At 37.0% G+C, this 26,417-nt stretch overlaps 1 protein-coding gene across 6 annotated transcripts in view; it reads left to right on the top strand.

Moving 5' to 3' along the window:
* Positions 1-18,409, top strand: part of LOC137927414 (la-related protein 1-like) — a 90,001-nt gene extending 71,592 nt beyond the window's left edge. For all 6 annotated transcript variants that reach the window (XM_068771221.1, XM_068771220.1, XM_068771218.1 and 3 more), the window contains 20 exons: positions 425-614; positions 1,807-2,163; positions 3,257-3,459; positions 4,242-4,349; positions 4,847-4,929; positions 5,241-5,338; positions 6,142-6,296; positions 6,711-6,864; positions 7,258-7,320; positions 8,096-8,224; positions 8,781-8,872; positions 9,173-9,280; positions 9,975-10,126; positions 11,226-11,334; positions 11,775-11,920; positions 12,308-12,441; positions 13,049-13,197; positions 14,014-14,099; positions 14,905-15,160; positions 16,309-18,409. In XM_068771221.1, coding sequence (XP_068627322.1) covers positions 425-614; positions 1,807-2,163; positions 3,257-3,459; positions 4,242-4,349; positions 4,847-4,929; positions 5,241-5,338; positions 6,142-6,296; positions 6,711-6,864; positions 7,258-7,320; positions 8,096-8,224; positions 8,781-8,872; positions 9,173-9,280; positions 9,975-10,126; positions 11,226-11,334; positions 11,775-11,920; positions 12,308-12,441; positions 13,049-13,197; positions 14,014-14,099; positions 14,905-14,972 — 2,584 coding nt within the window. In that variant the 3' untranslated portion in view covers positions 14,973-15,160; positions 16,309-18,409. The remainder of the gene's footprint in view (positions 1-424; positions 615-1,806; positions 2,164-3,256; positions 3,460-4,241; positions 4,350-4,846; positions 4,930-5,240; positions 5,339-6,141; positions 6,297-6,710; positions 6,865-7,257; positions 7,321-8,095; positions 8,225-8,780; positions 8,873-9,172; positions 9,281-9,974; positions 10,127-11,225; positions 11,335-11,774; positions 11,921-12,307; positions 12,442-13,048; positions 13,198-14,013; positions 14,100-14,904; positions 15,161-16,308) is intronic.
* Positions 18,410-26,417: the final 8,008 nt, after the last annotated feature.

The raw sequence follows: 26,417 nt of genomic DNA, 5'->3' as shown, positions 1-26,417 counted from the left end.
TACATCTACCACAAAAACAGATATGAGTTTATAGAGGGATACATAGGAAATCCTACCAAAGTACTAAAAACGTCCACAGAATGGATGTAAGTGCTCAGGAATTACACTGTTTTCCTCAGAGAGGACAAGACGGAAACAAAATAAAGTGCATTTGTATTGTTCTCTTAGCTTCAAGTTAAATTAGCCGAGATATTATAGGTGTATTGACAATGGGAACCTTTGCTTAGCTACATACTTCGCTTATAGTAAGCTACAAAGTTTTTGTAATAAGGATTTTTGTATTCATATATCCGGCTGTTACTGTTCGCAACCATAATAAAGATAGGATTTGGAAATAAAATACTTAAAAATAGAAGAAATGAGAGAGAGCATTTAATATAAACTCAATATTTCCATCCAAAAATGAATTTTACTGTATTTTCAGCGAGTACTACTTCAGTCCGGATAACCTAGCGCGTGATTTCTTCCTGCGCCGCAAGATGGCGGCCGACGGTACAATTCCAGTCACGCTGATCGCGTCATTCCACCGTGTGCGCGCGTTGACAGCAGACGTGCAGCTCGTCCTTGACGCCATCCGGGACTCCGACAAGCTGCAGCTCATTAACGGTTTCAAGGTAATACCATCACCTATTCATTATTTTGATCTAAACCTCAATTCAACTGGTTAACGAAAGTAAAGAAATTAACTTATTGACTGTTGTTTCTTACCATCGTTTTGAGTTTTGTAATATACACAATGGTGAACCGGTATACGCTGAGTGGCGCAAGACGTCACCGGATGCGGGGGTAGCAAAAGAGCAGTCATCGTGGCAATCTTTGGCCAATGCCTATGCCTTGTAGTGTTGTCTATCGGCTGACGTGATGATGATGATACGTATTAAATATGTATACTCCGTTATGGCATATTGCATGCGCAAGCATATGCATGCGCAAGCGCAGCCTGGCGGATACAAAAACGCGGTGCAACCGAACCGGCACTGCCTCTGCAGTTCGCGGCTCATACGCATCGCAACAGTACATATTTTTACACTTTTTCTTTCTGCATCCTCTCTTGTCGTTTTGGAGAGGAGAAGGTTCTATACCTTTTGTAGAAATGTCTTCAAGGCGATAGAGGAAACGCGCAACTATTTTGAAAAAATTTCTGTGCGGATAATCTGAAAACCAAGAACCAGTAGACATCCTATGGCTGAATGATTATGAGAGTGTTGAATAAATGATTGAAATTGTAAATAGGATTAGCGTAAAAACCTTCATATGCACTGGATACACATAGTCACTAGTAACTCGTAGCACCTTCTCGTTTTTTTTCCTGCCATCAATCTCTATCTCTTTTTACGTCATTAGTAATAGTTATTTGCCCATTGGCATCTATTTAGATCTATAACTGCATCACCACTTTTTGGGAATTGTTTTTTTATTTAAATTACTAATATTAAGGCCACTAGATTAAACCCTTGCAATGTTCCTATATCCTAACTGTAAATGACCTTTTGGAAGTTTTCGCAAATCCTCAATACCGCCAGCTATGGCCACCCACGAGGTTCCACCCTATTTCTCTTCAAATAACGTGAGAAACGGATTTTCCCGAGAGCCTCACGCAAAGGCCAAAGTGACCAAGTGAGCCAGTACTTCGGAAGAGCTACTCTGAAGCTTCTAATCTGTCGCGCACAAGTGACATGGTCACGGCAATTGAGTCCCCCGCTATAAAAGGCGAGAATCATTCCGTGTGGGGATCACAACTAGCACAATTACAGACTTACAGATATGTTTGTTCATCGAAATTAAGTTTGTTTTATGTTTTTAAAGGTACGGACAGCCTTTGAGCCAACCAAATGGCCGATATTGGATATATCAAACTCGGACGATGGCGAAAAATCCGACAAACCCGAACCGTCTGCCAACGATAAAACCGACAAACCCCACGAGGACAACGAAATTGAAGGCTATGATACCAAGGAAGAATCAAAAAACTACAAAGCTTATGAAGATAAAGTAAAAAATCAACCTGAGACGCAGGAAGTGAAGACGGAGGAATTGAAAGAGGAAATTAAAGAGGTTAAAGCGCAGAAGATAGAAGAGGCGCCGAGTATAGAAGAGAAGATAACGAAAAAAATTGACGATAAAAAAGATGACGAAAGCGCTACAGCAACTGTTGAGACTAAGGTGAGTCTTCGTCTTTCTCTTAATCTTATGTTTTAATGTTATTTTTTATTAAAATCCCTAATATACGTACGTAATTATTTATTTAAAACAAGCTCGTCCACAATGTAGAACATATTTTAAAATTCTACATTGTGAGCGATTATTGGGCGGTATTAGTATTTCGTATAACATACGACTTTTGCCTGTAGTTATGGAAGCTTACATCTAAACGTTTATAAATGAATTAAACAGTAAAATAATATTGAACGGCTCTCTAAATATTAATGAAATAAGACACGAACAATAGTCAAGATTACTTGCTTTTGAATAATATCTTACCTCTTATGAGTGTGGAAATATTTCTCATTGGTTAGTCATATCAAAAGATACGTTTACATGGGCACAAAATTGCAGTTTTGTCATTTGCTAGGAGCGGACATGTTCTCTCTCTTAAAACCGAATGCTACAATTACTGGTTTAATTATATTTGTAAAAGTAATTGCAGAAAAAAAACTCATATACGCACTCCGCTGCGGTATTCTGTGTGCGTACTATGTTAAGTGCGCTCGCGCAGCCCGGCGGGTATAGTAACGCGACGGAACCGAACCGGCATTGCCTTTGCAGTTGCCGGTTCATACGCGCCGCCACATAGTATATTACAGTATATTATTTGAGTCACTATTATATATCAGATCAAGTTTCGCAGTTTTAGCCCATAGACGCCTACTGCAAGACAGGCCTCCCCCAAAGATATTTATAAAATACTATTCCATTCACAAACTATACAAACTTTCACGTTCACAGATAATGCTGTTGACCACTATTCGACTTGTTTATGAGCAGTGGTAACTGATATAGTTAATGCACAAATTGTGAATTACATTAGATTGTATCTCTGGAATAGAACCCACGACCAACAATTCCCTATTGAAAAGTAATGGTTTAGCATAGGATTTTAATAGTTTCATACTAGCGTAGATTTTCAATCAAAATCCGCTTGTAATTATATAATATTCAAATTAGGATAATGCTGTTTTAACTACTATGAAATTTAATAACAAATTTATAATAAGTATAATATTTATTTAGAAATATATTCAAGCTTCTATCACAGACGGCGCCAGTTGCGAGCGCTGAAGATAAACCAAATGTGCAGGAAGATGTGAAAGTAGAAGAAATTAAAGACAATAATAAGGAAGTGAAAACAGAAGATAAAAAAGAGGAGAAGACAGAACAGAAGGACGAGAATAAACAGGTTGATTCTGAAGATCCTCCGCTACAGACGGAGAATACAGAAGAGAAACCGGGCGAGAAAAAGTAAGTGATTTGTTTAATATTATTTTCTTAGACCAAAAATTATTTCTTAGATATAGTCAACATTAATAACGTCACTTCAAATTATCCCTAACTATACTATTCGTAAACCCAAAATGTAAGGTTTGTAAGAACAATACATGTTTTTTCAATCTTATAACAACATTATTGTAAATAATAGTACAGAAATTGACATATTTAACTCCAAACCAGCTTCCATTAAACAATAAATTAAATTATATTTTAACTCTTTGATCATATACAATTTTGTAATGTATAAAATATCTTGTTTTTCCTGTAACATGATGTGTAAGAGGGTGATTGGTTGTAGGTGTAAAAGATTTAAAAAGATGAATGTATAGCCGATTTGCTGCCAGTGCCCTTTCCAAAAATCAATGGTTTCAGAACTAATAAATGATGTAATGATTACATAAAAAAACGTGTTTTCAAAATACGAGATTACTACATAATTGAATATATTATTGTTTACCATTAGTCCTTGTATACTTTTACTGCCAGAATTTTTCTCTGGTCATTATATCTAACTTCTATATACATATTTTGTATGTTTAAATTATTTCAACACATGTGATTTTTGTAAAAAAATATTCTTTTGCGTGTTTAAACTGCGTATTCAATTGCGTTTCCCAAAAACTTCAAATTTCGAAAAATGGCTTGCACTATCAAAGAGCTTGGCCACCTCTGATATACATTCAGTGGAGCCAATAGACAAAACAAAACGTTTTAATGATTTTTAATATATGTATGTTTGTGCTTACTAACAGACGCAAGAAGCAGATGGTGGGTATATTCCCTTTGGCCACAATGGGGGGGCCGCTGGTGGCGCCCGTGTCGGGCCTCCTCCGCGCCGTGCCACCTCCGCCACTTCCCAGGTAATTATGTTTCTGTCACTCACTGTATATCCAGTTTAATTATTATATTTACACCAATATAGCTATCTTTATAAAAGATTTCACTGACTTAGATTCTTGAAATTAGGTAGGAATATTCGTTTCGTCGAATAAATGCGAATATTTTTATTCATGTTGGAGCTATTTTTTGAATTAAAAGCAGTTTTTTTTAAGAACGCAACTTCAACACCCTTCAGAATTTCGTAAAGTCTGTTCCTAGCTGATCTTTACTCGGTGAAAGGAATATTATTACCAAATTTCACGTCTCTAAGCCAGGATGTGTCAGGACATAGGACATATAGGTCAAAACAACTAAACCTCTTTAAAATTTATTTGTAGATAAGTACTCAGTATTGTTGAATGCAGAAATCGCCGTTAGGGATAAATTCGCCATTTGTACTTCATCTTTTTTTAAGTCATATTATTTATTTTATTTGCCTGTCTTTATGTACAATAACGAGCTTTTGTTTTATAATCAGGATGTTTCGCACGGCTCGAACAGCGCCCCGCGACAACCTCAATCCAGATGTACCAGAGTTTGTGCCCCAGGCCAGACGTGCAGGTGAGTGCATACTTCCACAGAGTTCTTTACATCCCCTTGTTATCATCATTGAAGATGTAAGGTGTCTACGGCTCTATAAAGGGCTTCCACATACATTTATAATAGAATCAGGAAGTGGACCGACATGGAGCGTCATGTGACGACCTGAAAAAGTTCTGTTCACCTTGTGGGTCTCGTGCTTCGGAATTATAACTACTCAGCGGCTATTTGTTTTGCGCCATATGTAGCCTACCCACTACAACTTAAATTTTTTGAACAATTAAAATGTCTTCTTCGCTTTGTTTATATAAAAGATGCTGTTATATTTTCAGAGGACACGAACAGCGATAAACTGGTACAGGCAGGCGGAAAGATGGGACCCGTGGGTGGCAGCCCGACTGAAAGGACAACCAGTGATGTATGGACCGAGGTGAGTACATTTAAGTAATAATAAATTATGTCTTTTCACAATATGAAAATGTCACTTTATCATGTTTTGTGGAAATTGTATGTGATCCCGTAATTTAGGCCTCTAGTCTCTTGTTTGTAGAGATCTTGGGTTACGCAATACGGATATAGTGATACGTCACATGACCAATAAGCGGTGTGTTTTTACAATACTGTTACGGTTATTAGATACATTTATTACAGAATATAGTGCTACCGAAACTACTGTACCGCGCGTTAGAAAAATATGACGAGCAGGAGGGGAGGGGAAGTGGCAAAGTTAAAAAGAGCATTAGTGCCATTGCGAGCCATAACGGAAGACTAACAGAACGGAGCGGCCGACACATCTCTCCGTTTTGCTCCTCGCATACCTTAGGAGCGGTTCGGCAATTACGGGAGCACTATAGCTTTTTCGTGCGAATCTAACTTTACTGTTTTCACTTGACAATGTTAATATAGAGCTCTTCCAACCGCTCTTCCGTTGGCAAGTAAATGGTGTTCCTTTGTGTAATGATTCTAGTGGACATTAACAATTATAAAGAAATAAAACGTGCATTTACTTAATAATTACTAATATACTTTATTATATCGTATTTTTGGGTAAGGAAAAACGCAGACCCTCAGCTCAAGTTACGGACTTTTTTACGATTGAAATCTCCCAGGATAATGCCCCATAAAGTGGCAGCTCTTAGATAAATATTCAATTTTGTGGTAATTGATCTGTTAGAAGAATATGTTCAACGTTTTTAATCAAACTAATATTATATATTGTATCTCGATTACCAGGTGAAGAGACGCACAAAAGCCGGTTCCAGGGAGAGAACATCGACAACCGCTAGTAACGTGCCGCCGGAGGAGGAGCCCCGTGAGGAGCTCCACTTTCAGTTAGATGAGGAGCTGGACCTTCCGCCACCCAGGCACAATACCTTCACTGACGCCTGGTGAGTTTAGAGTTGAGAACTTTGATTAAATTGATACAGAACAGGTCACATGGGACTTTGAAGATAAAAACCTTTTGCTAAAAATGCAGATAATTTGTACATCCTTTGAAGTCGTTTGATATAAAATGACTATCAACATAACCCTATAACTAGAATGTAAGATTGAAAAATCCATCCATATCTCCTTTCACTGTTTCTCAACCTCGTCTCTCTCTCTTCTTCGTCTTTCCACTCTTCTCTTTCTTCATTCGTCTCTCTCCTCACTTTTCTCCGCTCTCCTCATTCTCCGTCGTTCTCCCCTTCACTCCATTTTTTCATCTTCACTCGTCTTTCCATCACGCAGCGCTTTCCTTAGGCACGCTGCAGCTGTTTTGGAGATGGAATCATGATTGTTCTGTTTGATACACTTCACAGGTCCGACGAAGAGTCCGACTTCGAATTTACTGATCGCGACGTGGGCCGCCTGCTGATCGTGACGCAGACGGGCGCGCGGCCGCTAAAACACGACGGCCACGACCGCCAGGGCGACTGGACCTCCAGGACCAAGATCACCCAGGACTTGGAGCAGGTTAGATAGCTCAACTTTAGTCAGAATGGTCTCACAGCCTATAGCCAAAGTAGCTGCATAGTTCATAATCGTCTTGCCTTCGGCCACAGCTGGGCTCAAAGATAAGCTTGCCTCAAAGATTTCTAAAAGTAACTGTTGGACCATAAGCTAGCAAGTGTAGCAGGGAATTTGCACCTCTAAGGTAGAGAGACAGTAGATGCAAGCTGTTTCCAACTGGTCCAACACAGTGGACATGATCTCATTGTGTAGGTTGATACAATTTAATCTTTGTGTGTGTCTCTTCAGAATTCATCAAAGTTGTCGTTCAGACAATTGTCTGTCATCTGTAGAAATAGATCAATATTTGAACCTCTTTTTCTATTATTTGTTAGTAAAATAATATTGTTCCCACAGGTGATCACAGATGGACTCAAACGCTATGAAGAAGACCTGTGGAATGATTCAGAGTACACTTCGGTGAGTTGGATGTTATGTTGCCTAACAGTAAGGACTGCCAGTAAGGATCATGTAGGAATTGAACTCAAATTAAAAAAGTTTATTAAAAAAAATCATTTAGAAGTTGTCACAATAGATTTTTTTATATGAGGTCTTCCCAATCATCGATAATTGTCACTATAAAATAAAGTTTATGCTGGTTCATAATGCGCAATACTGAGTAAAACTAAAAAATATTTCAGTGGGGATTGCCATTTCTTAGTGATTGTTTTAATTTTTTTTTCTTAAAATTAGAACAATTCATTTCTTAACATACATGGTAGAAATAATATACACTGAAATAGAGTAATATTCCTTTTATTAGAGTCTGTGTTTAATAGATTTTAATATGGAGGTTTTAAAAAAAATATGTAAGTTTATATAAATTTCGAGAATTAGTGTGACCCAAAAAAAGAATTGATAATAAATTCTGACTGTATTTGGAAACCTGCGGTAGTCCCTCTTCTATCTTCTTACTATAGTAGTGGTATTATTAGCTAGGCAATAATCTCGCGGGAGCCCTATCGCAAGTTCACCAAATCTAAAAGTTCTATGTATTGTTTTTGCATTTGTTTTTTTATGGATGCTCCATGAAGTGACTATGCTCAATGGCCCCCATGAGTTATAAGCTAAGCGCTAACAGCACTCTGGAATCATAAATCTGGTACATCTGCTAATGCCAATATAGCGTTTTTTTGATAGTAGAAGAAGTTTTGTAAATAAATAACGTTTGTTCACGTGTGCGTTTGCGGTGCAGTCGTGCGGCAGCGCCACGCAGTACCGCACGGTGTCGCTGATCAGCCGCTCGCAGTTCGAGGCGGCCGTGCCCAACGAGCGGCACGCCAACCCGACCGAGCCGCCGCCGCCGCCGCCGCGCCCCCTACCGGTAATCACAATGTTCATACAAAACTCTACGCTGAGGTTCTGAATTACAACAATACATATACTAATATAATTGCATTAGTAATTTTGTTCTTGCGTACAAGTCTAAAGTGCCAGACAGAGCGATAAGAGATTATTATTTACATATATTCATAAATATTTAACTAATTAGTTTCAAATATTTATACAAAACCATAATCAATATTAACCGTAAAAGAATAACATCTAATGTTCATATCGTGAATGATAAATTACAGATGTGAATCTAATACATAAAAAAATCTATTGCATCAATTCAAAGCGCCACAAATAGAGTAATGGGATATATCCCATCCGATATTCTGAAATGAGGAGATTGAAATTTACGTATATCTATGTACAAAATATACTTATATGTAATGTATGTCTGTGTTACGGTTAAATATAAAAGTAATTTTAATATAAATTGGTACATTTTGAAAAGAAAAACAAACTTATTAATGAAAAATGTCATACAAAGTAGCTTCTTCTGTTTAAACTATTGTTAAGTACCCAATTATAAAAGCGTTTTCGTGTCGCAGGTGGAACAACCGGAGCACTCTGAGAAGAAGCGACCGCGACGCACTGCGCGTTTCTACGCGGCCAGCAAGGACCCGCACGCGACCGACGTCATGTGAGTTCTTACCATACACAACTGTCTTCTGAGGAAATCCAATATGAGATGGAATCTTCCATCTCGGATATGACCGGACTTCCACTATATATTTCATCAAATAACTAGCTATGATATCCTTCTACTTTGTAAAAGATTTATCAAAAGGCACAATCTGACAATGCACTATAATTAGTTCCTTATGAAATATATATAAGAGTAAGAGATCGAAAGAGCGACTGTGTACAGTGGTGCTTTTATATTTCCATGTAATATCAACTAACCTAAAAGTTGGTGATTATAACTAAGTTTACTTTACAGAAGCAGCCGCAAGCACAAGACACGGCACAGCCTTAACCCACCAGTGGAGCATCACGTGGGATGGATCATGGACATCCGCGAGCACCGTGCCCGCACACACAGCACTGGGTTAGTGACACCGGCTATACAGATCAGTCAAATGACAGGGGCAAATAGAGTGTTTGTAAGATGAAATGGTACCTTATGCGCTTAGTCTAGACTTCTTTTCGGTACAAGGGCTACCATAAGGAGCTCTGTTTGGACCATTACTTTGCACAATATCCAGAGGGCGTGTCCTGAAATTTAATACGATTAAAAATCTGCATTTATTTATAAGAAATTGAGCGATAATTTTCGATGTACTATTATAAATAAAAGTATACGAATATGTAATTAAAATTATGTATTGAATTTGTATCCTTGGAATTAATGCATATTATATAGGTCGAGAAATTGTATTTACACATAAAATTAGATATAAAGGAAAGCTTCTTTAATGAGAATGTTCTCTTCACTAAAGTAATTAGCAGGAATCATTAAAATGTTTAGATTAATACTAAATTTGTAAAGTTTGGTTCACACAAAAACAGATTTATAAATTTTATTAATTCGTTAATTAAATCTTGTGTGGAACACACTGAATCTAAACTTGTTCATGAGTGGTCGATTGTGCTTGTGGCGAGCCAAATTAAAAGGTATCCTTCGGATGTGTCAATGCAATTTTTCTTTATTTTAACTAATCAGCAAACTCACTATGAAAAGATAACTGTACTGGAACAAGGAAGACATTAGTGAACTTGTTATTAAGGACAGTAATCTGCAGGTCTTCGCTGGGCACGTCCCCAACGCTGGGCTCGTCGTGTGGCTCGGTGCCGCAGGCGCTGCCGGCGTTCCACCACCCCAGCCATGGGCTACTCCGCGAGAACCACTTCACCCAACAGGCATACCATAAATATCATTCGCGTTGCTTGAAAGGTGAGAGTCAACTTTAAAAACTATGATGACTTACTAGACAAAACATGTATAAATTATAAATTTTATTTATGTTTCTATGTATCAATAAATTTATGTCACGCGTTGATGTATGGCCGTTGGGGCCAAAAGGTTTTTAGCGTTGACAATAAGTCGGTAGACGCGACGTAGATAGGCGCTCCACTAGTTGAACCGGTCGGCTTATATGATGATGATAATTTTTATTTGAAAACCTTATAAAATGTCAATGTTATACAATCTTAGTGACAAATCACTGTACACGCGTCTACGTTTACAGGAGAATCTTCTATAATGCTACCGAATCTGCTGTATCGCGCCTTGAGAAAGTGCGGCTAAGTGAAGGCCAAGGGGAAAAAAAGTAACATGGGGTGATCCCGTAATTTAGGCCTCAAGTCTCTCGTTTATAGAGACCATGGGTTACGCAATACGGGTATAGTGATACGTCACATGACCAATAAGCGGTGTGTTCCTACAACACTGCTACGGTTATCAGATACATTTATCATATAATGTAGTGCTACCGAAACCGCTACACCGCACTTAAAGATAGCGAGGCCTGGTGGGGGCCAAGGAAGAATGAGAATGAATGCTACCGAATTGACTGCGGACTAACGTGACGGAGCGGTCGATACTACCTTGTCCTTACCTTCTCTCCACGCGGATGCCTTATACGCGGTACAGCGGTTTCGGTAGCGCTAATTTGACAATGTTGTTACGTTGCCGGCAACGTAAAGCTATTCGGTAAACAGGTGCTCTTAAGTCTTATTTATATTGAAGAAGTATAAACCTAACCTTTTTTTATAATCTTTACCTTTTAATTTTTAAAAAAAGGTACCAAGAAGGTAATGGTTCTCTAGTTGAGAAAGTGATATAATCATTTTTTTTATACACTGTAAAAAAATGGTAAGATAAATCTTTTCTTACTATTTTTCAGTTCTGTTATTCATTATTATTGTTAAAATCTCTTATTTTTCCCATAGGAATATCGCTAATATGTAATTAGTGTATAGTTTCCGTATGTCTTAATTTTTTTCGCTGTATGTTTTCCAAAAATAAAAACATAAATAAATTTCTTTGTCAGAACGCAAAAAGCTGGGCATCGGTCAGTCGCAGGAGATGAACACCCTTTTCAGATTCTGGTCGTTCTTCCTACGGGATCACTTTAACAGAACCATGTACAACGAGTTCAGGTAACATTTTTGTAACTTTTGTATACTTCAATTTTTTTTAAAAGATATCTCAATAGTTAAGTCATTACAACGTAAAAATGCGATTACATACATGAATTTTCATTTTTGTGTTTATATGTTCGTGTTTCTCGAACAAAGGTGACAAGTTCGTCAGAAAACTATATGATAGATTTTGAAAACTCATTTCAATGACAGAGTTGTTAATGTTAAAAAAATATATAAATTGATACTTGTAAAAGGTTTCTTTATAATTGTTGACGCCAAATACCGTCATCTGTCCTTTTCACTCTTACAATGGGGCGTTTAAAAGAGCAGTACTTTGTTCGTTATCTATTTCTCGATAGCAATTTGCTACCAACATTCATGTAATTTATATAATTTGTCTAAATCGCAAATCGTCGTTTGATTTTAAAACTAATATGAACTCTGTGTTTGCACAGAACGTTGGCGAACGAAGACGCTGCAGCAGGTTTCCGTTATGGGCTTGAGTGTTTATTCCGGTTTTACTCGTACGGGCTGGAACGCAAGTTTAGGCCGGAGCTGTACCAGCATTTCCAGCTGGAGACCATTGCTGACTATGAGAATGGTAAGCATCGCATACAGGTAGTGAGCCATTAATAAAATATTTTAAAATTTCACTTTTTTAAACCTCCCTTACCTCACTGTCACACTGTGTTACACTTTCTACATGTTCTTAAAAAGTAAAATTGGTGACATCACTTTAGCCCCTGAGTAGTTTTTGTTAATCAGATCATCAAATCAAAAGTTTATATCATTAACATCATTGTCATTGTTGCAGCCATAAATGGTCATTTCCAGGTATAGGCTTCCACCATAGATTTTCAATAGGACCTGTTGGAATAGTCTGCATCCTTTGTCCTCCAACAACCTTAAGAAGAACATATGTCCTTAATGGACCTTCTATTTATGGAACTACCTCCAAATAGTATAAAATATTTCATCTGGTTTCCAGGTCAATTGTACGGTCTCGAGAAGTTCTGGGCCTTCCTCAAGTACTACAAACATGCTGGAGCGCTGCAGGTGGAGCCGAAACTGCAGGGCTTTCTCGCCAAGTTCAAGTCGATTGAGGACTTTCGCGTCCTAGAGGTAAGGAACCTTCTTTAAAGAAGCCAAGTAAATGTGTATTCATCCAAGTCGATATTTATTTTTGGGATATTTTGCGTCTAATCACTCCATGAAGCCTCAGGCCAAGATATTAAAAAGCTTGGTGGCCTCCTTAATCGGGTCCTCGGAGGGAACTTTGGCCTTTGCTTTCTGTAAAAGGTTTAGCTTCGGACGGACATAAACTAAAAAAAAATCTTCGTCATCATTCAAACTATTGAGCCCAACAACCGTCAGGAGCTATGTGTCATGCTTATTGACATTTCAGACTAGTTATTTTTCGAGCTACGTCGTTGACTTTGGTTCTTCTGCGGATCTCTTCATGTATGATTCGATTTTGCAACGAAGCTCCGAGCTCTCTTCATTGCTCTCTGGGTTGCCTTGAACCTTCTTATGAGGTGCACAGTAAACGCCAAACATTAAACCTGTGATTTATAATATTGCTGCTATGTAGTGTTATATATTGTAGTAAAAAGTTCCCAAGTGGTGACATTAAGCCGGGTAAAGTGGGTGGGAGAAGCCTTGTGGCTTACAGTCGTCTATTGGCTGAAAAGAAGAAGAATGGGTTAATATATATTTGATGATTTATCAGCCGCAGTTGAACGAGCTGCTCGCAGCGCGCGGACCTGCCGCGCCCGGACGCGGGCCTCACGCGCGCCCTTACGACCGCACGCGCTCCGTGTCCGAGAGCGATCGTGCGCACGCGCAGCTAGCGCAGCACCACGCGCCTGCACACTATGCGTAAGTACACGCGCGCTCACAGGCGCATACATGCATATACTAAAACGTAGCAGATATCACAGATAACATCACATACACCCAAGATGGCATTAATACAAATGACACCACAAACACCTCATACAATAAACATACCACAAATTACCAAAGACAATACACACGCCGAAGACACCACAAATATCTATAACACGATGGATACCAAAATCAATCGACACTCCAAAGCAACTAAAGACACGCAAGTACTACAGACAACACAAACATCACCGGCACTTTACATGGCAGACCACATACTACCACATACAACTCCATAAATACCAATGACACCAAAGACACCTAAGATAACGCACAAATCAAAGACATGCTCACATTTTTTACACACTTGTTAATATAAATAAAACAATATTAATTATAATTTTCTAGGAGCGATTGCTTAGCGCAAGCATTATTCGCTTTTAAGTGACTCAGGTCAATAATTATTGTTAACTAAACTTTTAGAGACCTTTTTATTTATTGGTCCTCGCTGTTGGGGACCTCTCGTTCCCCTATCTCGTGTGGGACAGGGACTTTTTAATTCTAGTAATTTATTCATATTTTTTATTATTATCATTCTTCTCTTTCATATATCATCTTATCTCTCGTACTGTTTCTTTCATTCTACAATTTTCCCAGTCATACATCCATCCTCAACTACTACATTCTAGGTTTCCTTACTATTTTATTTTGCAACATTATTTATTGTTTAAATATTTAACACGTATTTTCTTTTAGAGACCTGCTTTTTACTTGCACCTGCTAATTGTTAATCTGTGTAACGCGCAGGCGCGGCGCGGGCGGCGTGGCCAACAGCCGCGGCAGGGCGGGCTCGTGCGGCGCGCAGAGCGTCGTTGCAAGTGCCAGGCCCAGGCGTAAGTAACGATAACTTATAACATAGAACAAGTCATACGATTGCCCGAGTTCACACCAGAACCTTCTGGAGCTTAGTAACTTTAAACGGGATCATCAGAACATTTACTTATTTATTTTACATGGCTTTGAAATGCGCACGTATTTTGAAAAAGATCGTTTACCTCTGTTTTATCTTTTTTACTTGTTCACGAATTCTGAATTCAAATGCATTAATTATTTATTCGACATATGTTAGATTACATCTTTTAGACGTCTTTCACTTTTCAATATAGAACATATTAAGTTATATGAGGTTTACAAATTTAATATTTCTTGACACTATAGATTTCCAATATGAACTAAGCCCCAGGCGAAGCTTTTAATGCCAATTTTCATCAAACCAGTTTTGGTTGTCAGTTAATCATAATCACCACATGGGCCCCCAGTGCCAGACATGTACTTCCCCAAAGATCGCCACGATCTGGTCTCGACTTCCCACATTCAGCGACTTTTCACGATCTTCACTATGTCGTCTGTCTGTAATAAAGGGCGTAGCCACGCCGAATCTATCGGTTCGTAGTTGCCACTCGAGGCCCAACTGTGGTCGGTGGCATGAGCTGTCTGCCCCGCCAACTTCCATTTCAGACGATAAGCTCTCGTAGCTGCGTCGGTGACTTTGGTTCTGCGGATATTCCCATTTCTAATTCGATCTTGCAGCGAAGCTCCGGGCATAGTCATCTCCTTTGCTCTCTAGGTGACCCTGAGCCTCCCTATGCGGCCCATCAGTTAATAATACAATATTTAAATAATCTCGTATTGTTGCAGAGACGCCCAACACCAAGGATAACGCGCCAAATTCAATGAAGGCGCCGACCTTCGCGAAGACGCACTGATGGACGGACGGACCCTGTGCTACTTAACATAGCGATATTGCATTTTATATATAGATAGAACTTAAATGAACTGATTGTTATAGTGCGGGAGGGCTTGGGGCCGGTTGCGTCGTCGCGTTTACTTATTTACACCATCTCACCTATGGTGTCAGTTCGTCTGTCCACGGGCCTGCACACGTCGCTCATTGGTGAGTGATTGTTTATATTTAACCCTTTCCACTCCAGGGCTGTTTTTGTTTTTATTCCATCAGCTCCACGCTAAAATCACGTTTTTTAATTTTAATCTTTATAATCCCCTTTTGGTATGGTATTTTTCGAGACAATCAATCCCAGGATGAGGCGAAGGTTTTGTCTCACATGTTTTGCAAAAATAGCATGTTTCTTTTTTAATTTTCCGCAAAAAGAAGTATTACACCATGTCCATTCCCCTTATAAGTATCATTACATTATATTACGCCATGAGTATCATTTGACAGTGGAGCTTGTGGAACAAAATCAGTTTCGAGTGAGACTCGACATTGGAGTGGAAAGGGTTAATACTTCATAGTTTTAGGTACTTAATACGTTCATCTATAAATACTGTCCAATGCAGCTACTGAAGAACTAAATTTTGTAGCGCGAGAAGTTCAAACTGAACTGTCAAACGTGCGAACTCCATAGCTGTCACACAACGCGCAAACTCTCAATAGTCATATATTATATTCCCTATGGTATATCTTATTTTTCCTTCAGAATGTTGTACAAAAAAGGGTACTTAAGATATAATAAACTATATTATAAAATAATGACATTCGCTAAGTTTTACTCGAGTTCATTTTTATACGTTTGACTATGTCGATGGTGCATTTTTCATAATAGATGTTTCAGCCTGTTCAATTATTACAATTATATGAAAAATAATAGATAACATCAAATTAATTTACGCATAAATTATAAAGTTCCACAAGATATCTTAGATCTAAATTTTGTTAGATTTAAAATTAAAAATATGTGATGAAATAAATCTTATTGTAGAATTATTAGCTGATCGAAATGTGTACAATTTGGCTTTTTGACTCCTTTGCGGAATTTATTTTTAGTTAAGCCTGTTAATTCATCTACTATGAAACATTAACATATTATACATATGTATTTATATTTGTATGGTTGTTTTATAATGTATACGTCATACTTTGATAAATTAAATATGAAATGAGAATTTGTTGAACTCTTCTCAAAACAGCATTCTGAGCCGATTGCAGCCTACTGCATAGATTGTTGAAATATTTGCTGATTCAAAAGTGCGTCTGTTTCAATAAAGATATTTTAAATTTCAATAGATTGCGTTTTGTTTCAGCTCTCGAGCATGAACGACGCGGTTTGGCTCGCCGCCCGCCCTCCTGCGATTCAAACCTAATATTTGACATTAGACCCTTAGTGTAAGTGCCTATTATATATTTATAAATATATATATTTTTAACATTGTAAAAAAAATACCGTCGCTGTGTCAAGCAACTAGTAATGAATTTGATTGTTTTTCCTATTATTAATTTTCATTTAAATTGCCATCGTTAATTGATTTGTGACTTACTTTTTTTCTGTTAAAACGCACCGTCATTCGATTTTTTTTTCCGATGGCAACACTTTAGTTTTAACTGCTGCAAAGCCGTTGCTATTTGCCGAAACTCGCCCAATGCTTTGGCGAGTACTAACCCCCCGTATCCCGTGACCCGTAGGGGTCCTTAAAGGATTTGCAGAATTGTTATAAATTCGTTGTACAGGTGTTGATATTCATGTAGTCGAATTGATATTAACGTATTCACATCGGGTGATGTAGGTAGATCGAAAGACTGTACGAATGTTTGGTAGTTTGTAAAATAACGATTTTATCAACTTTTTTTTCTGTTTTCAAAATATTCGTGCCGTGCTTGTGTATAATAAGAGATGTCGTTAAAGATGTACCATGCCATACACTGTGAGATGGTGAACGGAACACGTTTATGGCGGGTGTTTAGGGCATTTCAGACTTTCCAACTTTGACTGCCATTTGTACAAATAACTGAATCGAATGCGCATACAGTGGTAACGCTCGTGGATTGTGTTCTTTATAAAAATGATTTTTGAACTGCTTTTTATACCTTTTATTATGCCCATTACTATATAATGCGAGATAATGTATTTATCGCTGTATTTCATTGGATTTGATTGAATGAAATAAATAGCATTTCTTTATTCAGCTACTTTACTTTTACACTTAGATGCTAACAATAGAATATATTTCGTTTATATTTATAAATATTTTGATATGGACTAAGATATTAGTAAACAGTACATAAAGATTTTTGTTCTGTATCTGGCATTATTCATGTGGTTTATATTCAAGTAATGTCAAAAACTAAAATATTTTATTAAGTTCGTTTTAGAGAACTGCGAATTAGAATTTTGTTCAGTGTTGCAATGTCAATTCTGTTTTACAACACTAATCGCACAGCGGGAGAGTTCAGCACAAATACGTGCGCGCACGACGCTGGTCGACGCACGAATGACTGATTGCCTACAAAGTACATTTTGATCAGCCAACTACCCTCAGTTATATACACAATCCTCGACCGTTGTACCCGAAATATGTAACATTTAAACATTATAAAGGTTTATTTAAGATTTATGTTATAAGAGCGTTCGCATTTAGCGTATTTTTCTTAAATTTATGCGTTTTCTATGGTCAATATTGAAAAATGTAAATTATTGAAAATTGTAAATATTTGTCTTTTCGACATCTTTAAATCATTATTATTTCAATGATTCTTTTCGGGTCTAGGTTTTGAATTTCATTATCCTTTGCATATATTAACAATTATTTTGTTTCGAAGCGTTCAATTGTAAATATGTACTGAAATTTTCAATGAATACCTGAGAAATATTGAGAAGTAAATATTCGTTTGGACAATTAAGAATTTTCAGTGTTGCCACAATTAAAATATTTATGGCGCTGTAAATAGAAATACGCTAGATGCGATGTTGCGAGCCATGTGGAAATTTCGCCGAGTTGCTCAATGTGTTTGTTATTTAAAGCTATAAATACCAACATGAGCCAATGCATTGTTTATTCAAATTGACAGAATCTAATTGAGTTATTAATTGGATTGAACGTCTTGATGGCTGTCGGTTAGGATAAGCTAATGCAACTTTAACTGTTACTGCACTAAATAATTAAAAAAAAAAAACTTTAAGGTGTGCATTGATATGGTTCTTTTATTTTCTTAGAATGTAAGATTGCTTTTTTTTTAATTATAACGCGATGTTGTGACGCGCGTGCGTTGTTGGGAAATTATATGTAATGATTTTTGTGGGAAAAATAATTTTCCAAACTAGCTAATATTTTTTTTTCGAATGACATCACCGAACCCCGCGCGTCACGCGCGCCGCCTTATTTCGTTATGTATAGGTTAATATGTCAACACCGCTTAATTCGCTTCAACCACTTTGCGTGTAAAATAGTTCCTATTATTCTGTTATTGAAAACATTTAATGGAGTTTTTTTTTCTCTCTAATCTTTAAAATTGACACAGGAATCGGACGGCATGTGATCGTGAAAATAAAACATTTATCCTTAATACTGACGATTCATTAATAATTAAAAACATAATAAGAGCTATGTCTTGTATAGCAGTCGAAATATCGTAGTCTGAAATGTAAATATTGCTGTCTTCGAGAAATAAATTGGCTAAAACAAAATTTAACATGAGAACTGTTATTTTGTTTATACTTTAAAATTAACTTATTAAGCTACTTTTCAAAAATTAATGAATGGATTATTTAATTATTTTTTAATGAATTCGTAAAAATCGAAAAATGTTTATGTATGTAAACAAAGTGCAAGTTGCAGATTCTGTAAATAGCATGAAAAAATGTAACATCTGCTATTTTATCCCCCGGAGACCGCGATATCAGATTTTAGTTTCACAATTAAGTATACATAACCAATTCGACATTATATTACTGTTATAAATAATTAGAAAATTAACAAGATTGTTCCAGTTGATTGTACTGTACATATAGCTGACAGAGTTCTCCGTTTCATGATGAACGATTTCTGTGTCACTCAAATACAGCGTGATTTGGACCGTCCCGATTTAAAACAGATTTTATTTGTAAGCCGATACATTGTAAGGTGTGTTCAGCTGATTGTGACGAAGCGATTGAGAGCGTGAAATTGCCGCGTCTCGCATCTGCGCCATTTGCTTTTGGCGGCCATCTTGTGTCAGTTGTCAGTTTACATTTCATCTATTGCTGGATCGTTTTTATCATCACATGTCTGCAATATGCAGAATATATAACACAGGTCTGATTATCAATTGTAGCTAGTTTGCTATAATACAATAATTTTATAAAATATAAATAAAAAATCTAATTAAAAAGCTGTTTTGCCAATTAGGCAAATAAATAACAAAATCATCTAAATAGAAGTTAAAATTTAAATGCCTTTTACGTCGAAAACATACAAAAAATTAAAAAAAAATTGCCAGTATGATTAAATAAAAATGTAGTGTTTACAGATCTAAATAAATATTGTTTATAGAAATAATGACAGTGACAAAGCCTTTATCATTATTATTAGAATGTTAGAATGCTTGGGAAATGAACGGATGAGATGACGCGGCAAAACAAAACGTCTTGTGAAGAGTTATTGTTAAGTTTTTCTTTTTAAGTTAAACACTTTTGATTGTTGCAATTATTTTTTTTTCCTTTTCTAAAGTACGCCAAAGGAGACGAGCATTGTGCTAAAACAAAACGAAACGTAAATTGTAGTCTTACTGTATAAATTGAAAAATATAACAAAAAAAAATATCTTGCTATTATTTGTAAGTGGTGTAAACAGGGGGATATGTTTGTTGTTCCCGGAGTCTCTCGGTGTATATTGAACGCAATGATGCGAAATCTGTCACTTTCGCATTTGCTTGGTATATACTGGGAGATGTTTTTTTTTTTCGTTGATCATTTCGATTTAAAAAGGAAAATGATTATAAAAATTTGGTTGTTGTAATATAGAGCGAGTAGAACGGTAACCGTAGAAGGTAACATAGGTGTATCCTTTGGAATAAATTATAATTAAGAATATGTTTTTTAAGCTTGTAGGCGTTAGTCGTTTATTTCGGGCCCGAGAACAAACTGGGAGATGTAAGTTTTATTGTATCGACGCGCGCCCCGGCCGCGCCGGTCGACCGAATGTATTCGACTGACGCCATGTAAGGCTGTAAGTTATACATTATATACATATTATATTGATAAATAAATTAATAATAAAAAAGACAATGAAGCATTTTATTTTTCGCCTACCCTCTTCTTGTATTTAGTGATGACGTCTATGTAAGCCAGGGATGAGCAACACGCGGTCAACTGAGCATTACTAAAATTGAATTAATTTTCTCGATTTTCTTCCATCAATATATTGTTATAAAATTAATTATAATACAATGGTAGTACATTGTACACCGAAAAAAATTGTTTTAAGTCACTCACTTATCGGCGACTTTATCAGTTGGAATCGAATATCGCAATCCCGGACGATTTTTGTCCGGTATTAAAAACCGGTATTCATGTAAAAATACCGGTATTTTGGTATTACATTAGTTGATAAAAATTGAATTTGATGAAGCGATTGATTATGTCTTTAAGAGCATATTTTATTAAACAAAACGCAAGATAATATCATTTCATATATACTATCAATTTAATTAAATTTTTGGCTTCTTTAAGTGTATAATGCCATACGAGCCTGTTACATGTAAAATGTAACATACAATTTAATGTGTACTAATTTTTTGCTTCCACCTTTTTTTGTACCTATCTACTCCTACTCCCTATGTAATAGAGTAAATAATATCTAGTCATTTCGGAACAATACTTATTGGATTTCATATATTATTTGTTAACAAGTCAATATAACAAGTGAGATAAATAAAAACAACAAGTAATTTTTTTTATTAATGATACCGGTTTTAATACTGGTATCCTGGTATTTCAAATATCAAATACCAGTATTAAGATTCTAGAAGATTCTAGAAGTTCGGTATTGTAAGCCCTAAGTCGGTCTGAATGAGTCTGAACACGTAAATTGTTTAAGAAAATAAATTTGAACCATGAAATATATCAAAAATTACCACATATCACCACAGATGTAAGATTAGAAAGCTTCGTACGAAAAGCTATCTCTTCGATTCCGGCTGATATTGATCAATGCAACAAAAGCTTCCTTATTTACTGTAAAGCAAATTTTAAACTGTATAAATTTAATAAAACTAATGATGTTTACAATTTAAAATCAACTGTGTTAGTGCTAAAAATATGTGGTTCTTTTAACGCTCACAACTTAAAAAAAAAGAGAAGATATTAAATATTGTAAAGTACTGATACAATAAGCTTTAATTTTAGCAGTAGTAAATACATCATTACTTAACACGAAGAATTGCCCGAGGTGGTAATGGGGGCATACATGGCTCTTGCAGCCGTCGCCAGCTGGAGCCGAAAGATTCTATTAGGCCTCCCACTAGATATACAGATATAGTCAAGGTCGTGGGAAATTGCAGGATATAAACACAGCAACACAGGTCATCGCGGCGTTTATTAGCCGATGCCTTGTAATGTAGTAAGCGCCTACAGGTTGACATGATGATGAATGAATTAGATTAGCCTCTTGAATAGAGGCTCTGAACCTGCAAGAGTAAGGTGGGACCGCTAACCCTCGAGGTGAACAGACAACAGTATTAAGGTGTCTTAATTAAGTAGTCGTGTGAATTTAACTTAAAAAAGTTAAGTGCCAGTTACAAATCCACGTGCCACACTAGTAGAGGACCCATATTTGCCTCTCTCTCTCTCTAACACTACGAATGTGCAAATTAGCGAAGTATTGCGTTAGTACTGCCAATTTCAATTCCGTCCAAATCGCTAGTATCCCACTAAAATAAATCACCGTGTTATCCTTCCGTCGCGGTTCACTTGTACACGCTTTTGTGTTGTCTGTCTTATACCACGTATACCTAGGCTTATACTGCTACCCAAATGACATTTGCAAATTATAGCTGACTCTGTGTTTGGCACTAATCGGTGTAACATAACTCCTGAAGATGCCCCGTGGAGGGGTGAAACACGTGTTGAGTAATTTGGCGGTGGCGGTTGTGTGATTCGCATTGTTTGCCGCATACGCATTTATCAGCGGGCTGGCAGGCGGTGCGTTTCATTGCACGACTACCACTGCATGTGCGGAAGTGGCTAAATATTGGTCCTTTTCTTACTTAATTAAGGTTTAAGACTCGAAATTGTAATGATGAATTAATTATATTTCCTAAACAATAGGACGTCGAGTTTTTAACATGAAACACTATGAGCTAGGCTGCCTTTGTGTCACTGATGTCGAGCTAAGTTCGTCAACTTTAACATGGCGATATTTATAAGCTCCCACGTATGTCGATGCAGGTAGGACTTTTCTTTTAAAGGTTTGGGGCCGTTTATGAAAAACGTCGCCTGAATTTTAACTTTTTTTGATCCTTCTTCGTTCCATGTTACTTTATCTGCGCTCCTGAAAATATGACGTCACAAAAATTCTTATAAGTAATAGATTATTGACTTCGTCGGATGCTATTGTCATGGTAATAATAATACTTCAGGAAGCGTTTGTGCTCGAAGACGTGGCGGAAAGAACCGCACTTGTACCTAAAGCAAAGGGTAGTGGGCAGAAGGCCTGGTCTAATTATACATCCCAGGTCAGTACTCCCCTGAAGGTGGTGGTAAGCAGCCGCATGATCTACCAGGACTGGTCAGGCGGCAGCAGGTCGAAACAGGAAGCGCCGGTAGACAGGATGTGTTCGTACCGGTGCGAGGTACGAATAGATTCAACCTCAATGATAGAAGATTATTTTAATTATAAAACTCGCACCTGTGAATAGATGTCACAGTAATAATATGCATATATAAATATAAGTACAATCTGCTCCGCTGATAGTAAACCCCGAGATGGCTTGCGACGAAGGAAGGGAAGAAGCCGAATGCAGTTGATGTGATTGTTTACTGTCAGGACATAGTTACAAAATGTAAAGAATTGTAAGATAAATAGAACGAAGATAAAAAAAAACACATTAAAAATAATAAAGAATACATAACAATCGAACTATGAATACTGACAAATTGTTGAGCTCTAACTTATAGCTAAACGCTACTTAATATTAATGTTTTAATAATTTGTTCAACACTTACCCCGTTGGGGTGCGAGGCGATATAAAAATTGTGGCGTGAATTTAAAGATGCTCCAAGAATGAAATTGAAGAACCGAGATGAGAATTTATAACGTAAATAAAAGTTCAGAGAATTGCTTGTATGAAATGGCACTAAAGGTAAATTGACGAAAAAAGCTTTATTCGACGAATTCAATAAACGAATAAATGAAATAAATTACAGGAATCCTTGGCAGTGATGTAGCTTGGTTATTTTAATTTCATATAGGCTATATCTGATAAACTATATATGTATAAATTTGTATTATTAAACTTCATTAAAATATGTGTTGTTGTATAGTTATTTCCTGCTTCTTCTCCACAACTATAACACCTTGCAAAGTGGAAGTCAATAAAAAAATAGATTAAAAATTTATAGATAAATATTTGACGATCAATAAAAGTTCTGTTAAAAGTTCCAATGTTGAATAAATGAATGTTATTCTTTATCACTAGGTGAACGATATAATTAATATCGCAGGAGGTCAAATGCAAGCAACGCGTGACAGGTCATCGTGGCAATATCTGGTGGAGGTCTAGACTTTGCAGTAGGCGTCTGTCAGATGACATGAATTATGATAATCGTACAGTAAATTGAAATTGTTTTGTAAATACCAATATAATATATGAGTTACTACGAGGGTAGTTAAGATGATAGACGCAAAAAAGAACTCTGTGAATATTTATCGCTTTAAAATTTGTGTAGAAGTCTTTAGGTTCTACTACATGTATACAAACAAAGCATAAGTGTCTATCTGTCTGGATTTATGTTTTTCTCTTTGCTTTTTTTCACTAAATTCCTTGTTATCGTCTCTCGTAATATCACTTAATATTAAACTCATCTACCCCCCAATGGATTCTTCAATAAAAGCCTCTATGGATGAAACGAAGAAAGAATTCAACGATAGGATGGCTGCATTTAAAGCTCAGTTACAAAAATCTGCAGGTACGACATCCAGCAATCCTAACTTGGCTGCTGAATTTAACGCGTTCCGTACCTTTGTCACCCAAGCTCTATGTCTACTGCAAAAGCAAATAGAGACTTTGGATCATGCAGTAGACAACATAGAAATGCAGAGGCGACGGAAAATTTTATTGCTGCACAGAAGCGTAAAGCGAAAACACTGCAGAGCTTGTCGCGGATACTATTAAACAGCGATTGCAGCTCAGTGATTTTAGTGTCGATAACATACAAAGATGTTATCGCATAGGCCGACCATTGTCATCCAAGCAGCCGAGAATCATCCTGCTGAAGATGCGAGACATCAGCTCTCGCGACAAGATCTGGTTCAATAAAACTAAATTAAAGGGAACCGGCATTACACTGTCAGAGTTCCTGACCAAGAGAACGCACGAGGTGTTTATGGCAGCACGTCAAAAGTTTGGCATTACGAACTGTTGGATCCGCGACGGCAATGTTTATGTGTTGAGTTCCGGAAATCGTCATCGCGTTACGTCGCATAAGCAACTAGATCTGATTTCCGAAGACGCAGAAAAGTTGACCGCCACAAGCAACAGCAGCGCCCAGGGCTAAACGAGCTGCCAAAAGATGATTTTGTTCTTGGAGAGAAATATTTAAATTTATGTTGAACTTTGGTTCAGGTAAATAGAGATTTTATTATATTATATTTCGTTTCCATTTTGTAATGCCATGCGTTTTACGAACATTTCTGTTGCTCTGGACAGCGCAACTAGTTCGGCTTGGCAAATGGCAGTACTCTTTTTTTGTTGCTGCTTCTTTCACGTCGTGTCAAAATGTTGTAGCTGCACTGACCTTTCCTTGTATTTTGCTGCCGTCTTTAAATACTTGGCAATGACTGTTAGCTCTTTGATCCAGTTCAGCACCGTACTCTATCAAGCTAAAAACTAAACGTTACAGATTCAATTTTGTTGTGTGCTCCGCGTGGGGTTAATGAATTAGTCGAAGAATTATTTAAGAATTTGACGGTTTTAGTGTTAATCCGGAGTGCATTAAAGCGTATCATTGAAGTGATACATGATAGATTTCTTTGGTTCTTCAATTTAAATTAACTATTTTTTAAATATTATTTATATATAACATGAAAATAATATATATACGTCTTGTAAAACTTTGTTGCACACCTTGTTATTGCTAAACACTTTTATAGTAGGTATATATAAAAAGTTGATCCTTTTGTACGTACACACAATCTATATAATACTAAGGCGGATACCTGTGATGATCCCATGTCGTGTATGTCGCCTATTATTGTAGAACTGTTTTTCAAGTTTCCTCAAGAAGTAAAAATAAAATAAAAATAAAAAGATTCCGGATGATTTTGATCGCCTAAAACTTTCCGGGAGTAGCTTCTCTTGATTTCACATAGTAAGTAAGAAAAGGACCAATATTTAGTGTTTCACCCCTCCACGGGGCATCTTCAGGAGCCACGCTACACCGATTAGTGCCAACTCTATGTGTTTGGCACTAATCGGTGTAGCGTGGCTCCTGAAGATGCCCCGTGGAGGGGTGAAACACGTGTTGAGTAATTTGGCGGTGACGGTTGTGTGATTCGCATTGTTTGTCGCATACACATTTATCAGCGGGCTGGCGGACGGTGCACTTTATTGCACGACTACCACTGCATGTGCGGAAGTGGCTAAATATTGGTCCTTTTCTTACTTAGGATGGTCTTCCGCGAGGTAACGCCTGATTGCATGAAATATTCACATAGTGAGAATGCTTCCCTAACTCTCATATGTGTCTAATTTAGAGCTGTCGTTGTATACACTTAATATTTTTTAACGGCTCCACGCCGCATCACGTTGAAGTATTTCTTTTTTTATTGTTTGCGGGCGCTCATACACTAGCCGCATAAAATATTATGGGCTTCCTACCGTTTTTCGTACATTGTGAGTGTTGACGAAAAACAACACGATTAGGTTCTTTGTGGGTTCTTCTATCAAAATATATTTCAACTGCGTCTTTCAGCCCCAACGGCCATTGGTGGTACGAACGATTCGGGAGACATTGACACTTCAGTCGAACAATTCTTCAAGGTTCAACAATTCTACCTCGGTGACCTTTGGTTCTTCCGCGAATCTCTTATATCGCTGAATTTTGAACGGTACATCATATTATACTATCTAAGGCGCATATAATTCCAAATAAAGTAGTGCTGGATTTAATCAAAAGAAAACTATATTTTTGACTCAAAAAATTCTGAACCGAATTTTTATC

Source organism: Battus philenor, unplaced genomic scaffold (genome assembly GCF_028537555.1).
Source record: "Battus philenor isolate CCGP_79_NKW_IND1 unplaced genomic scaffold, ilBatPhil1.0.hap1 SCAF_30, whole genome shotgun sequence".
Taxonomy (NCBI): Eukaryota; Metazoa; Arthropoda; class Insecta; order Lepidoptera; family Papilionidae; genus Battus; species Battus philenor.
Note: the sequence above shows the minus strand (reverse complement) of the source record. Positions and strands in the feature narration are given on the sequence as shown.